The 16,742-nt window shown below is 46.9% G+C and overlaps 1 protein-coding gene across 2 annotated transcripts in view; it reads left to right on the top strand.

Moving 5' to 3' along the window:
- The first annotated feature begins 766 nt into the window (after nucleotides 1-766).
- The window catches only part of RRAGD (Ras related GTP binding D), a 39,583-nt gene continuing 23,607 nt past the window's right edge, over nucleotides 767-16,742 (top strand). The window contains exons 1-2 of one of the 2 annotated variants that reach the window (XM_079939992.1): nucleotides 767-1,199; nucleotides 15,235-15,530. In XM_079939992.1, coding sequence (XP_079796118.1) covers nucleotides 1,064-1,199; nucleotides 15,235-15,530 — 432 coding nt within the window. In that variant the 5' untranslated portion in view covers nucleotides 767-1,063. Of the gene's footprint in view, nucleotides 1,200-9,725; nucleotides 9,807-15,234; nucleotides 15,531-16,742 lie in introns of those variants that run through there. The other variant, XM_079939993.1, reaches the window with a different exon arrangement.

Below are 16,742 nucleotides of genomic sequence, written 5' to 3'. Positions count from 1 at the left end.
CAACAGTGAGACAGGCGGAGGTGGCTATGAATAGCCCCTTGGTGTGTTACACACCTGAGACCTTTGCCCAAACGCCGCAGAGGAATTATTATTCAGGCTAGGCAGCCACGAGGCATGTTATTTTTTCAGGAACATTTACAGCTGGGTAGGCCTGATTAGCGAATGCGTCTGTTTTCTTGGTGGGAAGCACTTTGAACCGCAGAGGCGCACTAAAAGGCAATTGCTATGGAGACTGCGCCGCCTCTGCGGCGCATATCTCTAGAGTTTTCTTCTCGGGGCGCTTCAGCAGCCACGGGGTGTTCTAGGCACGCCGCTCGGAGAGGGGGCCTGGGCGCAGCAGTGTCCGGGGCGGGGGCAGCCCACTTGGGACTGGAACCCTCGGCCGGGACCGAAAGCTGGAGAAGGCCGCCCTAGGTAGTGTGTGTGTGTCGTGGGAGGGCGGGGAGAGGTTCTCCGGGTGCGCGGTACCCCAGCTCGCCCGCCTGTGCGGGGACCACGTGCAGGAGAGGTGCTTGGGGGCCCAGGGCGAGCAGCCGCGGTGGGTGACTGCGCCGCGTCCCGGGTCCCCGGGTACCGGGCGAGTGTCTGTGTGCGCTTCTGGGTGGGTGGAGGGGCCCGCGCCGGCCTGCTCCCGGTTGAGTGTGTGTGCGCGGCCACGGCCCAGCGCCCCAGCGCCCCAGCGAGCGGTGCTCCCGGGAAAGCGCGCGCGCGCCCGTGCGGTGTGTGTGTGTGTGTGTGTGTGAGAGAGAGAGTGTATGACAGTGTGTGTCAGGTGACTTGGGTCACGCAGTCTCTCTCTCCCTCCTCTGGGGAGGAACTGCCGCGCTCTGGCTGACTCCTCCGCCGGCGGGCGGGCGGGGCAGGGGGGGCTCCGGGCGCGCTGCGAACGGCGGGACCCAGACCTGGACGCCGACCGCTGCGAGGGACGCGCGGCCCCCGCCTCAGCCCGCGAACCTCGGGACAAAACCCCAATTCAGAAATAGGTTGCGAGCGGCAGGCCGGGAGGTTTGGCGCCCCCCACCAGAGACCCCCGTCGCCCCGGGGACGGCCGGCCGTGGGCGCGATGAGCCAGGTGCTGGGGAAGCCTCAGCCGGAGGAGGAGGACGACGACGAGGAGGATGAGCTGGTGGGGCTAGCGGGCTACGGGGACGGGCCCGACTCCTCGGACGCCGAGCCGGACAGCGGGACGGAGGAGGGAGGTGAGCACCGGCTCCCCCGCTCGGCCCCGCGCCCCGAGCGTCCTCGGCCCGCACCCCCGCCGGGCCCGGCGCGCGGGCAGCTGACTTGGAGGGGATCCAGGCAAGCGGAGTTGGGGGGTGGGAGTGGGGAGGGGCGCCAGAGGAGCCGCGGCGAGATGCAAAATGGGGGAGCCCGGGTGCAGGCAGCGGAGCGGGGGCCGGGATCGGTGGAGAGGACGGAGAGGAAGCGTCTGGGCAGGAGGAACGCGCGCTCTCTGCCAGTTCCAGGGCCAGTACCTCCCCCACGCTTCACCCCGAGCTCTCCGCAGGGTCCGGGGGTTTGGGAGGGGAGGGGACCGCCCGGCGCGCCCTGGGATCTCTCCCTGCTTGCTGCTGTCGGAGCCGGGGTCAGATGTCGTGGCTAAAAAAGGCAGCCGGCGGCAGCGTGACTGGCAGGGTCGTCGGCAGCTGCGGGTGTCAGTCTTGCCCCGTGTCGCCGCCGGAGGGGTCCCGGGGCCGCCCAGGTCGGCGGAGGGATGCACCCAGGTGATAAAGGAGTCGCCGTGTGGCCGCGGGTATCCAGAGATCCAGGCAAATAAGGTTGTTAGGACACCTTATCTCTGCTCAGCGTCACCACCTGGGCATGGCAGCGTCTGCCCTGGAGTGAGCGCGGGGCGGGGGAATACGGAGCCACTCAGAAGCAAACTCTGTTTCCTGTTCAAGAAGCAGGATTTAGCAATTGTTCAGCCAGCGGGGGCTTGCTGCGTTTAATTCTTAAGGACTAAGGGAGTTGAGAGCTTTTTAGGATTCCAGAAAGGTTCATCTTTTTTGTTTCCCTCCAAATCGAGGAAAAAGTCCTTTATCGTAAGGTCTTTTGGAAAGGTCAAGTAGAGTGACGCTGGTAAACATAACATCTAGGTGGAACTGTCAGCATCCTGAAGAAGGAACTAACTTTTAAAATGTTCACTTGGCAGAAATTGCATGAGGGATAAAAAGTACTTTCGTGGCTGTTGATTTTGAAGAACTTTTATTGAAAATTCACTGTACTTGTTTTAAATTCTCCATACAAACAAAGCCTTTCTCGGGGAGGGGGTGAGTTTTCATTATTTTACGTATGGTGAGTGCTACTTTCAATTAATCAGAAGGGGAAGGTTGTTAACTAAACCTTGAGCCTGATAGATGAGAAAGGAGCTTTCCAAGTCGCCCTTTTTCATAGTGTCTGGTCCCCAGGGAGCATTTGTACTAATTCCCTATTTGCTTAAACTCGTGTGTGCACCTGTGCGCCTCTCTTTTCCGCACTCCCCATAACTGGTCCCACAGTCGAGCAGGTGGCCACATTTTTGTAGATGAAGGCTTTCAACCCTTTTGTTGGAGTCTCTAGGGCTACCTTTGGTGGTTAAATTGTTCAGTCGCTTCATTATTATTCAAATTGCGTTTGTTAGCCCCTCCCAGATTCTTCGGAGGCTCCGGAGAGATTCAGAATGGGGATGTATTTGCAAGGTATTTGAAACCGAAGACACACAACAGGGTGCAGTTGTGATCCTCTTTGAAAAAAAGGAAAAGAAATAAGAGACCGTATATGGGGAGAAAAACCCTGTAATTTGATATTGTCCTGGGGGCCAGAGACTGGGTTCCAGGAAAAGCACGGGACCTGTTTGTTTATTCTGCAGTTCTTTAAGGGGGCACTTTAAAATTTTGATTTGGGGCCTTGAAGTGAAATTAACGCTTTGGCTGAGGGGCGGGGATTTCCTGAACAAAGGGCTTCCCCAGATCTGGGTGTAGGATGCTCCCCAGTGCTCCTAACCCAGGGCAAACCCGCCTGTAACTGATGCTTATGATTACTTTAGTAATAAAATCCTCCCTCGTGAGTTCTTGGTATCAAACTGAAATCTTGCTATAAAAGCCCTGAGTATATTTGTGTGGTAAGAAGAGCAAACATTACTGAAGCCTGGCCTTTCTCCTCCTGGGCCTGCTGTGGATACCGTCTATTCTCTGAAGATTTCCTCCATTATCTTGGGCTGCTTTTCTTTCCATGTGTTGCTGGCTTTGATTTTGGGGTTTAGGCCTGAATGTAGAATCTCTATCAGAACATTCGCTTTCTAGAGTAGCAGATAGGCCCCTCAGTCAGCAGTTCTAGCAAGGACTGTCCCTGACACCTGTCATGCCAGCTGATATGGTCCTGGGGAGTCAGGATGGGGGTGGAGGCTGGGAGTTGTGACTTCTTGTGTTCCTGAGACAGCAAGGTGCCGCCAAATGGTCATCCCGATTTCTCATGGGCCCCGGGCACGTGTTGCCTTATAACCCTGTGTTATTTGGGGTAAATTTTACATTTACTTACTCTCAAACTCAAGATGTGGAAAGTAGCGGGTGGGGAGGACTTATTTCCTCTGAGAAGAGATGTATATGGTGCACTTTGAACCATGAGCAAAGCATTTCTCTAATGAATTCCGAACCATCCTAATGGACTTGGTTTAGTGCCTGAGCTTCTCGGAGACCTGGGGCTTTTTCCATGAGGTTCAGAAATCTACCCTGGTGGGTGGGATGCAGGCCTGACCAGCATTGCTGTGCAAAAGAATGCGATTGAAGGTGGGTAGTGTGATTTTTACTTCCCGTAGTCTTACAAGGAACCTCTGATCTTATTTTTAAACCGAGTGCCTTGTACCTTTTACCACATTGTGTTAAGGTTGAAAATGTAGTGCAGCTAAGGTGAGCCTTAAACTGCACTTTTCTGGCTTACGTTCCAAATTTTATTCATGAATAGCAGGCGTGTTCTTGAGCACTTTAGTTCTGTTAAGGACAGGTTTGGGCACTTCTCAACCCCCCCTTTCAGGGTCGTTAATCAGAGATAAGATGAATCTCATCTTCAACCCCCATGCTCCAGATAAAACTCCAGAGAGAGGAGACAATAATTAAACCATTAAAAACAATTGCACCGAAAATATTGATTATTTTTAGACACATGGACTTTTAAGTCTTTATTAAATTACAGTTCTTTAAAAACTAATAACAAGGAAACCAATTAAAAGATCCTATTTAGTCAGAAAGTGAAATTATTTTTTCCTGAAGTCCCTCCCAATTTTTTAAAAGTTTTTTTTTAAATTAATTAATTAATTAATTTTGGGCTGCATTGGGTCTTTGTTGCTGCACGCGGACTTTCTCTAGTTGCCGCGAGCGGGGGCTACTCTTCCTTGTGGTGCACGGGCTTCTCATTGTGGTGGCTTCTCCTGTTGCGGAGCACGAGCTCTAGGCGCGCGGGCTTCAGTAGTTGTGGCACGTGGGCTCCAGAGAGCAGACTCTGTAGTTGTGGTGCACGGGCTTAGTTGCTCCGCGGCATGTGGGATCTTCCCGGACCAGGGCTCAAACCCGTGTCCCCTGCATTGGCAGGCAGATGCTTAAGCACTGCGCCACCAGGGAAGCCCCCCCTGCCCCGACTCCCTGCCAGTTTTTAAGGGAAATTTGGCTAAGACAGCTGCTCTGCCACGGTCCAGCTAAGTGCGGTCTTGTTTTCGTAGCAGCCTGTGCACTCTCTCAGGGTCTGAGGAAGTGACAGGTGGTCCCTGGAGGCACAGGAAATCCAGGGTCAGCAGGTGATCCTTCCCTGGTGGCTGTAAAGGCAGTGAATCTGGTGATTCACTTCTCATCATTAGTGTCAGCTTTTTTTTCTTAAAATAATTTTTTAAATTATTAGTGAAGTTACCTTCTCATTGATTCTTGAGGGTAAGTAGAGAGAATTGTTCTTCTGATATCGAATCTGTGGCTCAGAGATGCCAGGGGACTTTCCTGCAGCCACAGCATGGGCTAGAACTGAGCAAGGTTTAGGAGAGGGTCGGGTACATGGAAATGTAAGCCCCTTCCCTTGTAACTGTGCCTTGTCCAAAAAGAGTTGGGTTGACTGCAACCCTGGCTATAGCCAATCTCTTGGGTTTCCTTCTGGTCCTGAAAATACAGAGATATATGTGTTGGAATAGATGGAAACACAGAATAGTTAAAAATGATGTGACCAAGGTCACGCCTGAGGCCCAAAGCTTATTCAGATACATATGGTTAGAGAGCATATTTTTATATCAGATGTGTGTGAACATGTTTCAGTGATTCCTGGTATCATAGAATCTTGATTCTCTACTTTTATAAGAAATATCTCCCATTTTAATATTAGAACAGACCTGGGGTAGTCTAATGGAACAAAGAGGCAGAATCAGCAAGTTCTGGAGTTCTGGATAAGGTGCTGTGCCTGAGAGTTCACCTGCTTTGTTCAGTCCCCCCAGCTCGCATCACTGTTGGTGGTATGATTTTACTTCCTATCACAATCACTTCTGTCCTGCTCATTTTTCTCACTTCTCTACTTCCTTTATTCTTGTATTCCTTACCTTTTTTTTTTTTTTTTTTTTTTTTTTTTTTGCGGTACGCTGGCCTCTCACCGCTGTGGCCTCTCCCGTCGCGGAGCACAGGCTCCGGACGCGCAGGCCCAGCGTCCATAGCCCACGGGCCCAGCCGCTCCGCGGCATGCGGGATCTTCCCGGACCGGGGCACGAACCCACGTCCCCTGCATTGGCAGGCGGACTCTCAATCACTGCGCCACCAGGGAAGCCCTCCTTACCTTTTTTTAAAGGCAACTTTTCAATTCTCTTTTAAAGAGGGCTTTAAAGCTGTCCTGCGACAGTGGCTTTCCCTGGTTCTGCTGTAACGTGCAAGACAGATGGGTTTTTCACTCCTGGCCTAACGCGCCCGGAGAGCTGGTGAACTTTCTCCTCTTGAGGATCTCTGGGGAAGACTCCAGCTCTGTTTCTCAGTGTGTAAAATCGAGGGCGACATAGAACCAACCTTGATCACACTCAGAGTGATCGTTTGGAGGAAAAAAAAAAAAGCTCACAAGAACACTTTTCCCTTCTTGCAGAAACAAATCAGAACACATTAGAAATGTGTTTTTTTGTTTTTTGTTTTTTTTGGCTGTGCCACACGTCTTATGGGATCTTAGTTCCCAGACCAGGGATTGAACCTGGGCCGCAGCAGTGACAGTGCTGGGTCCTAACCGCTGGACTGCCGGGGAATTCCCAGAAGTGTTATTGGATGCTTATGTAAAGGAAATATTCACATATAGAATCATGTTTTTTAGTTACCTGCCAGTGTGATGTGAGAGGATTTCATAGAAAAAGATTAGGTCTTCACATATAAATAAAAATCATCTTCAAAAACCTTTGTGCCGGGCTTCCCTGGTGGCGCAGTGGTTGAGAGTCTGCCTGCCGATGCAGGCGACGTGGGTTCGTGCCCCGGTCTGGGAAGATCCCACATGCCGTGGAGCAGCTGGGCCCATGAGCCATGGCCGCTGAGCCTGCACGTCCGGAGCCTGTGCTCCGCAACGGGAGAGGCCACAACAGTGAGAGGCCCGCGTACCACACACACACACACACACACAAAAACCTTTGTGCCTTTGAAAATACACGTTCTGATTGCATTAAATTTTCCTTTCTAAGTAGTTCGTTAATCAAACGGACAGTGAATCTTCATGATTTTTGCATATTCTCTTATTAACAGTATTAGTATTCATATATTTAATTGCCACTTGGGTTGGAATTTCTTACTGGACTCCTGGCTCTTGAATGTGTAAGTAGTTCCATTGATCAGAGATGTAAAGGGCTACAGATAATGATGCAAATAGAACCAAACCAGGGGCCTCTTCCTAAAACCGTTAGTATGTAGAACCTTAAGCCTTTGTGGACCCCACAGAATACTAATAGCAAAGACATTCTAACTTTCCCTTAAGGCTGAGTGAGCCTCTCGCTGTGGTCACATTCCAAAAAAGACCTTCTCGTTACCTAGGCTTGGGCTGGGGAAAAAAAGAAAAAAAGAAGCCGGGTGTGTGTGTGTGTGTGTGTGTGTGTGTGTGTGTGTGTGTGTACACGCTGACAGCCTGATAGATGAGGAAATAAAGGCTCATGGGCTCTGGGACATGTGTGGGCATTTACACAGCTGGTAAGTGGCCAAGCTGGGACTTGAACCCCAGTCTGGCACTATCACAGTACTTTTTCAACCATTCCATTTGCTACCACATTATCCTAATTCTTTTTTTTTTTTTTTTTTTTTTTTTTGCGTTACGCGGGCCTCTCACTGTTGTGGCCCCCCCCATTGTGGAGCACAGGCTCCGGACGCGCAGGCTCAGCGGCCATGGCTCACGGGCCCAGCCACCCCGCGGCACGTGGAATCCTCCCGGACCGGGACACGAACCTGTGTCCCCTGCATCGGCAGGCGGACTCCCAACCACTGCGCCACCAGGGAAGCCCTATCCTAATTCTTTTGTTAAATCTTTGTTCTATTTTCCAGTTTGGGATCTGTTCAAAGGCGTCTCATCTCTTGGAGAACTTTCCTAAATTATAATAGCTCTCAATTGTCTGATACATCAGAATTGATGAAATGCATTTCATACAATACCTTGTTCTCCCCAGGAAGCCAGGGCCAAGCCTGTCAGAACTGCAATTCCTTTTCCTGATTTCTGTTTCCTTCTTTGTTGTGAACATTCCCAGCCCACAGATCAGTCAGGTGTGGCCCCCAGGGAGCCCTGTCCCCAAGTCACGGATCCATCTCTCTCCCTTCCTTCTGTCGTTTTTGACAGGGCTCTGCCGTTTCTGGGTTAAGTCATTAGCCTGCAGGTGTTAAAGGCTGACAGTGGCTCAGTTAAGTAACCCCTCCCCGTGATCCTGCTCCTTGGGTGACTGAGTTTCCCTGGGCTTCCTGGCGGTCTAGTTACAAAACTGAGCTATCTGGGAAATTTGGGTACGAACAGGATCCAGTGGAAGATATAGGTAAGGTGTGTTCAGTGCCCTGACCACAGTGGATAAGCTTCACCTGGGCATAAAGCTTATCCTCTTGATACCTAAATGCTGGGCTGGGCCAAAGTCAGGTGTGGATTTTCTTTTTTAAAACTTCAGCTAATGTAGCTTCACATTCTGCTCAATCACTTTCATTTAATCATCCCAACCAGCGAACATCTATTGAGTGTTTATCGTGGTAAACACCGAGGCCTCAGTTTTCACATCTGTGAAGGATAAATGTTATCAATTTGGGGATTAGAGATGACACTGTGTGCTATGCAGGTGCTTAGTAGATGGTAACGGCTGGTGATAAGCGGTTGGAGTGGGTTGGTTTGAGCCATTTCTTGGTGGCCGAGGCCAAAACCTCTCCAGTGTGCCCTCACCCTCAGCCAACAAGATCAGGGGAAAAAAGGACCAATGGGGCACGGACTGCCTCAGCAAACTGCATTGCCGCTTTGTATTCATATTACCTTCTGAGGCCCCAGATCTTTTCCTCACCTGAGCCAAGGCCGACAGGCACCCCAGACTCAACAGCTTCAAATCGGTGTTCAGCCTTTTTACCTTTATGAACTTCACGAACAGGTCCTTATTCACTTGATCTTCCAGGTCAGGAACTTGGGGTTTCTTTCTCCTTTGTCCCCTATGTTCAGAGGATCACCAAGTACTACTGAGTGGATTTGAGCTTCTCATGAATCCATTCCATCTGCCCATTTCCACATGCTTCTCATTTGTGTTTCTAGAACAACCTAATTATTGTCAGGGAGGAAAAACTCTTAGGTTCAGGGTTGAAGTCCTGCAAATTAAACTGACAAATGACATGAACAAGGGAAAAGTAGGTTTAATTAAGTACTAATGCATGAGAGTTCACAAAAAATTCGACTTAAGGAGGCGGTTAGAATTTGGGGCTTATATACCATTTTAAGAGGATGAGGAGGGGTAGAGGGGCACTTCTGGGAGAAAAAAATGACTTCAAAGGGAATGCGGGAAGGGGCACTTATGGAAAAACAAATCACTGGAAAGATAAATGGGCCCATAGGAGAAAAGGTGGGAGATAACGATAGTTTGGTGACGGTGTCTGTTTGGGTGTAGGGCTGACTTCTCTGTCTCCAGGAAGAGAAGATGAGAGTTGCTCCTGGGGAGGACATTTTTGACAACTGAGTTCTTTTGGGAGGGTCTGTTCTAGGCAAATAAGGGACTTCAGGAACTCCAGTGCCTTTAGCTCAAAAAACTTTTTATTCCATAGTGGCTTATTGGTGTCTGTACACTGACCCCCTCAAAGGAAGTCTGTTTCTGGAGTGAGCTTCCTGATCATGTTAGTCTCCCCTTAAAATCCTTAGTGATTTCCTCATGGCTTGCAGAGTAAAATCCAAACTTGCATCTCATTCATGAGCTGGCCTGTTATCTCTCTATAAATTAATTTATTCAATGATATTTATTGGGTTCACACCACATGCTACAATGTATTTTGTTTTTGTTTTTTTTGCGGTACGCGGGCCTCTCACTGTTGTGGCGTCTCCCGTTGCAGAGCACAGGCTCCGGTCGCGCAGGCTCAGCGCCCATGGCTCACGGGCCCAGCCGCTCCGCGGCATGTGGGGTCTTCCCGGTCCAGGGCACGAATCCGTGTCCCCTGCATCAACAGGTGGACTCTCAACCACTGCGCCCCAGGGAAGCCCGCTACAATGTATTTTGCCTGTGTATATGTGAGAGACAATAAACAAGTAAACAAACAAGATAAACAATATAAAGTAAAAAGATAATTTTGTATAGTGAAGTACTATGAAGAAGACACAGGGACATTAGAAAGTGACGGGACCCCATTGAGGTGAGAGGAGGTAAAATTGCCCCTGGGCTGAGTGGGAGGAGGAGCCGGGGGAGGCCTGGGGAAAGCTTGCTGGACAGAGGGAGGAGCGAGTCAGAGGGAGGAGGGAGGAGCGAGTTGAGGCCCTAAGGTGAGGAAGCAGAAGGCCCGTGTGGCTGCAGGGTAGGGAAGTGGTGGGGAGGATGAACCAGGCATGGGATGAGAGGGTAGCCCACTTAGGGCCTTTTGGGCTAAGAAGTTATTTGGATTTTATTCAAAATGCTGTGGGAAGCCGCTGGAGAGTGTGCAGGCTTTTCTTGTCTTTAAAGTATGTTCCCTAAACTCCAGGAAGGCCACATCTCTTCCTGGCACGACCTTTCCCTCATTCATCTCTTTTATGCCTCCTCTCCTTTAAGACGCAGATGCTATTTCTCCAGGGAACCTTCTCGCTGAACCCATAACACCTAGATAGCAGTGCATTGTAGTTGTCAGTTCCTCTTGTCTGTTTTCCCCCCTAATCGCTAAGGAATGAAGCTTTTCTTTGTGTCTGCAGCCTCTGGCGCAGCCCTGTCGAACAGAACGAACACTTGGCAGAAGTTCAGGGAACCTTTATGAAACAGGAACAAACTGCCCTCTTGTAAATTTCACCTCTCTCTGGCAACTTCCTCCAAACCCCTGCGGACACTTTTAAAGAGCCCTCTTTGGGGTCCCATGTCTAGTCCCAGATTCTCCTGTAGTTCCTTTCTGATTTGCCTTTAAAAAAAGTACTAGCCCTTTTATTGCCCGTTTCAAAGCCCCTCTCATCCTTCATCCTCTTTAACGCTTTCATTTTTCTCAGGTGGTTCTTATCAAGCTTGAGCAAGCGCGTGATACTCAGGGAAATGTCATGGCGGGGTGGGATGAGGCAGCCCTCTGCAGGAGGTTTGGAGGCTGGGGTGTTTCCTTTTCTGATGGAAGCTCCTTGCTACCACTCCTCCGGTGGAAGGAGATCCTCTAAGAAACCCCACAGGGTTTCAGAAGTAGAGATACTTGAGAGAGTGAGAGAGAATTAGAAGGAAGATTTTTACCAGTAGGCTTTTCTGATGTAAGAAACCTCCCCTATTCAACAGCAGTGGCCTACAAACATTTTTGGCTGTGAGTCCACAATAAAAAATACGTTTATATTGGGAACCAGCACCCACCTACATATAAGTTAATGTAAAAGAGTTTCACTAGCAGTATTTACTCTTCTTATGCAGAAGGCACTCTGATATTTTCTGGTCTCTTCTTTTGTCTTTGTTGCAGTTTTAGTACAGTGCCGGCCGATTGGTGGCTAAGGCCCTGGGTAAGGGCTCTAGCACATACCTGTCCTGCATCCTTGGGCAGGTTCCTTCTCCCAAGTTCCTCAGGTGTAAAGCAGACTTGTACCTCCTCATTGCGTGGGTAAAGTTTGTAGAGATGTCTATGTCTAGCGAGGTCCCTGGCGCACAGTATATTTCTGTACATGCTAGTTAAATATGACAAAATACATCTGCATGGGTGTAAGGGAGCTCTACAGAGTTGATGGTCCTCTTGCTGATCTGACTCACTATTTCCCAGCTGTTTACATTTGGTGGCTCATGCCTCCAGCTGTGTGTATATATTATAGCTGTATGTGTATTTCACGTCCCAGCCACTCTATGTATGTAAACACACGTACACACTCCCTCCCCTTTCCACAGTGGTCTCCATCACCTCCCCACTCTCCCAGGAGGAGGAGATCCAACCTCCAGGGCACCAGTGTCAATGATCATGCCACACAGAGACTTGCAGACCCTGCTGAAGAGAAGTTACAGTCTGCATCCACATCCAACTGTATAAATTGGGAAGAAATAAAGACATTTTTATGTACTTAAATATTTTTGTAGTTGTACATAATTAAATGTGGTACCCCTATTTTATATTTTCTACTAGTTTGAGATGCTTATCCTTATATTTAAAAAAATTGATACATAACTGGGCTTTTGTAACAAGAACCATAGTATTCTCTTACTTACCTTTTGCCTACCTCTCCCTCACCAATCTCCCATGTCTACATTGTCTGGAATTTTAGTTTCTGATTTTTATTCAAAAATTTAAAATCAGGGACTTGCTGGGTGGCTCAGTGGTTAAGAATCCACCTGCCAATACAGGGGACATGGGTTCGATCCCTGGTCTGGGAAGATTCCGCATGCTGTGGAGCAGCTAAGCCCGTGCACCACAACTACTGAGCCTGTGCTCTAGAGCCCGCGAGCCACAGCTACTGAGCCCGTGTGCCACAACTGCTGAAGCCCACATGCCTAGAGCCTGTGCTTAACAACAAGAGAAGCCACTGCAATGAGAAGTCCACACACCACAACGAAGAGTAGCCCCTGCTCGCTGCAACTAGAGAAAGCCTGCGTGCAGCAACGAAGACCCAATGCAGCCAAAAAAAAAAAAAAATTAAAATCAATACTTATTTCAATTCAATAGGTTTCAGTAAAATTTGTCTTCTATTGCTTGTTGCATTCCACTATATTTGAGTGTATTTTCTTCCAGGAGTGCATCCTTTTTTTAAAAAATAAATTTATTTATTTATTTATTTTCATATTGATGATAAAATTTATTTTATCATCTGTGTTTATTCTGCTTTTCAATCCATATATCCTCCCCGCCCTACAGTTGTGTTTTTATTTCTAAGATCCATAAGGCCCTTTTTCATAACTGCTCTTATTCTGAAACTGTCTATTCTTGTTTCATGAATGCCATGTTTTCTCTGATCTCTGAGTATTTTAATTATACCTGAAAGTTTACTCTGACTCCTGTATAACTCTGCTTCTTCAGGTATACATTCTTCCATTTGTTGAGTCTGTATTCTCTTCTATAATCTTGTCTTTCCTCAAATATTTGGCATTTGAGGAAATGTCTAGAGGGAGGATGGTGGTGCTGCTTCCACCTCTTGAACTCCACACACATTGCAGTGAGGAAGGTCAGAGTACTTGGAGGGGGTACTGTGGGTGCTTCCTGTTCCTTCTGGGCATCAGTGCCTCTAGGGCACTGCCCTCCCTCTCATACCTACACTCCTACATTCAGTGCTTCCACTTGGAGGATAGTCTAGTGTGTAGTCTAGTGTGTATGTAGGTGCAGAGTTTATCTGCTTGGCTCTTCTCACTATGATTCTCCAGATAACAACCCTGTTGGTTGTTTTCATGTCCTTTGCTGTTTGAGCTTCCAGTTCTACCTTTTCCAGCAGAACCCTACCATTCATAATCAAGGGCTGCAGGTTCCCCCTTCCATCTGATCTTTGTGTTTCTTAGGGATTTCTCAGTAATTTGTCAATTTTGAGTTCTCTCTTTGGTCTCAAGCTCAGCTATCCGTGTTTATTTGTTCATCTATTTATTTATTGTTCATACCTTTTCTATTGTGCTTAGGGATTCAGTATGGGAAGGGGAGACTGACATGTTCTTAGTCTGATATTTTTGCAACTGAAGTCCTGTTTTCTTTTTCAGTTCATGTCCTGCTTTTGCTAAGATTGACTTGTAATGACAGTACTGCAAGTATAGCGTATAATCCCTGATGAAGAAGAAGAAAGCTGGTGATCTTTTGGGTGGTTTAATTTCACATCACTCTGTCTAGGGCATATCATCTGCGATTTGTTGAATTGGGTTAAGTTGAATGGGAAAAGTGTGTGTGGGTAGGATGGGAGTAAAATGTTGCTTATAGTGGAATAGTGTCTGTGTACAGCTACTTACTTTTTCTTTATTCATTTACTGTTTTACCTGAAATTTATGTATTTCCCTGCACCTATTGCAAAGTGAAACATCAAAATATTATATATAGTAAATGAAATTTCCTAAGAGTCTATCAGGTAGTAACCTGTGTTTTAGATAGTTGTAGAACTTCAGGAAAAATTCTTAGTTGCAATAGGGAAATAAATCCAGTCTGTACTGGATTATGCTTAGATTAGGACCAGGGTCTGAGAAAGACATAACGAGGTGTAGCTCAGAAGGAAACAAAAAAGAAATGTAGAAAAATATATGTATATTTATTTTCCTATATTCTGCCTTTTTTCTTAAAATGTTGGTTTCTTTTCTTGATCTTTTTCCAAGTTTCATACTGGGTCTTTTATTTTTCTTATTTTTTTGGGTCAGTCATGAAGCCTTAATTCCAGAACATTTTTATCACCCCAAAGAAAACACATACCCATTAAGAGTCACTTCCAATTTCCCCCTCCCTCTAGCCCCTGGCAGCCACTAAGTACTTTCTGTCTTTATGGACTTGTCTATTGTGAACATTTCATGTAAATGGAATCAAACAATATGTGACCTTTTGTGTCTGTCTTCTTTCATTTAGCATAATATTTTTGATGTTCATCCATGTTGTGGCATGAATCAGTACTTCATTCCTTTTCAATGGCTGAATAATATTCCATTATATGAATATACAGCATTTTGTTAATCCATTTATCAGTTGATGGCCATTGGACTCTATCTACGTTTTGGCTATTATGAATTGTGCTGCTGTGAACATTCATGTACAGGTTTTTGCTTGGACATATGTTATTTCTTTATTCCTAGGAATAGAATTGCTGGGTCATGTGGTGACTCAAATGTTTAACCTTTTGAGGACCTGCCAAACTGTTTTTCAAAGCACACCATTTTACATTATCACCAACAGTTTAAGAGTGTTCCCATTTCTCTACATCCTCACCGACACTTGTTATTGTCTGTCTTTTTTATTTTAGCCATCCTAGTGAGTATGAAGTGGCATCTCACTGTGGTTTTCATATGCATTTCCTTATGGATTAATGATGTCGAGCATCTTTTCATGTGGTTATTGGCCATTTGTGTATCTTTGGAGAAATGTCTATTTAAATCCTTTACACATTTTTTATTGGCTTATCTTTTTATTGTTGAATTGTAAGAGTTCTTTATATATTCTGGATACTAGACCCTTATCACATATATTATTTGCAAATGTTCTCTCCCATTCTTTTGGTTGTCTTCACTTTTTTGATAAGTGTCCTTTGAAGCACAAAAGTTTTAAATTTTGATGATGTCCAAAATTGTTTCTTTGAGGTGTAACTCAAACAAGCATCTCTTTAGTGCAGAGACTGATGATCTGGGCAAAGAAGGACCTTGCTCTGGAATGCTAAGACTGGATTCTCTCCCCCCATAGTCTGCTCCAGGAAACCTCTGTGCTTCACACTCCAGAGTCCCTGCTCGTGATGGGGAATATCCCAGGTTTTGTGGCCCTCTGAAATTGTGTGAGAGGTGGTGATGCAGCATTTTTCAGGGTTTTGCACTTTCTAAGAGCTGGCCCCTCCATGAGCAGGGTGATGGAGTTAGCGCTCTCTGTATCTGGAAATGTAGCATTGTCTGTGGATCATAAATCTCATCTGAGGCGGAAGTGAAACTCATCTCATTAACCGCTGTGACAGCATCTCACCCTCATTCTTGTTTTGTGGTTTCTCCAGTTCTGGACTTTAGCGACCCCTTCAGCACGGAGGTGAAGCCGAGGATCCTGCTCATGGGCCTGAGAAGGAGTGGCAAGTCATCCATCCAGAAAGTTGTCTTTCATAAAATGTCTCCCAACGAAACCCTGTTCTTGGAAAGTACGAACAAGATCTGCCGGGAAGACGTTTCCAACAGCTCCTTTGTTAATTTTCAGATTTGGGACTTCCCAGGGCAGATTGACTTTTTTGACCCTACCTTTGACTATGAGATGATCTTCCGGGGGACAGGAGCACTGATATTTGTCATAGACTCCCAGGTAAGGCTCAGTCTCGGGGTACGGTGGGACTGTAGCCCCCTGCCCCAGGCAGCCCCTTCTTGCAAACAAGTTCCTTTGCAATCACTTTGGTTTGGTTTTTAGAGTCAGGAATAGGACTTTTTACCTGACTAGCATTTCTCAGTTGGGACTCTCAGGCTTTGCAAAGGGGAAAAGGCTCCCTTCACGCAGCCCTGACCAACATGCGATGTTCGGGAACTGTGTGCTCTCAGCAAACCCTAGAGGAAACCTCACAGATGGGGGGCAGGAGGGACCACCGTGCAGGTCAGTGACACCAACGATATGTCCCCCCCTCTGGTACTCTTGGCAGACATCTATAAAAGATCACAAGTTCTCTATAACAAAAATACATATATATCTACATTTCAAAATGTTTACTATTTCCTTTGAAGATAAAGTTCTAAGGGTGAACATTTTTCTTCTGAATCATTATTGTAATTACTACTAGTACACAATTACAGCAGCATGACTAGTATGTATTTTATAGGTAACTAAATACAAAATGTAAAATTTGAGATACATATTTTTTTTTCCACTTAATTCATGTATTATGCTTGACTAAGACAGGATTTGGCATCAATCCTTTTTTGTTTGTATAGCTGTTAAGTACTGAGAAAACTTGTTCACATAAGGTGGATATGGGGTGAGTTTTGTTCTAGCATTCACTCAATTGTTTAACTCCTTCTAAGTTATATCCCCTAAATTACCCAATTTTCTATCACAAAAAAATTATTTTTTCATAGTTTATCAGTAGACATCCTGATTGTGTCCTCCTTTAACTTTGCTGAAAGCAAAGAATTGGGAGCCCCTTGACTGGTGAAGAACCGTATTATCACCCAGGCATTGCTCACTTTATTGGTATTCAGACCAGCCTTCTGAATGGTCTCTTTGGCACTCTGGGTTTTTAAGACCCTGGGCCTTTCTCCTGTGAAGTATGGGCAGAGCTGGTGGTTTAAGGGAAGGAGCAGCAGGACCACAGATGCATCTCCGGCAGGTCAGTCTTAGCAAAGAGCACAGGTAGCAGGACTGGGACATTGACATTTACGTTCTTCAAACTCTCCATGTGCAGGGACCCTTAGAAAGTGTCCCCAATGGGTGGCCCAGCCCGAAGGCCCTCCTGAGGGCTCTCTTTTGTAGCTGTGGGGGAATAAAAGGCAACAAGTCCTGCAGGAATGCCCTAAGCCAACTCTAAGC

This window comes from Stenella coeruleoalba (assembly GCF_951394435.1).
Source record: "Stenella coeruleoalba genome assembly, chromosome: 12".
NCBI classification, from domain to species: Eukaryota; Metazoa; Chordata; class Mammalia; order Artiodactyla; family Delphinidae; genus Stenella; species Stenella coeruleoalba.
Note: the sequence above shows the minus strand (reverse complement) of the source record. Positions and strands in the feature narration are given on the sequence as shown.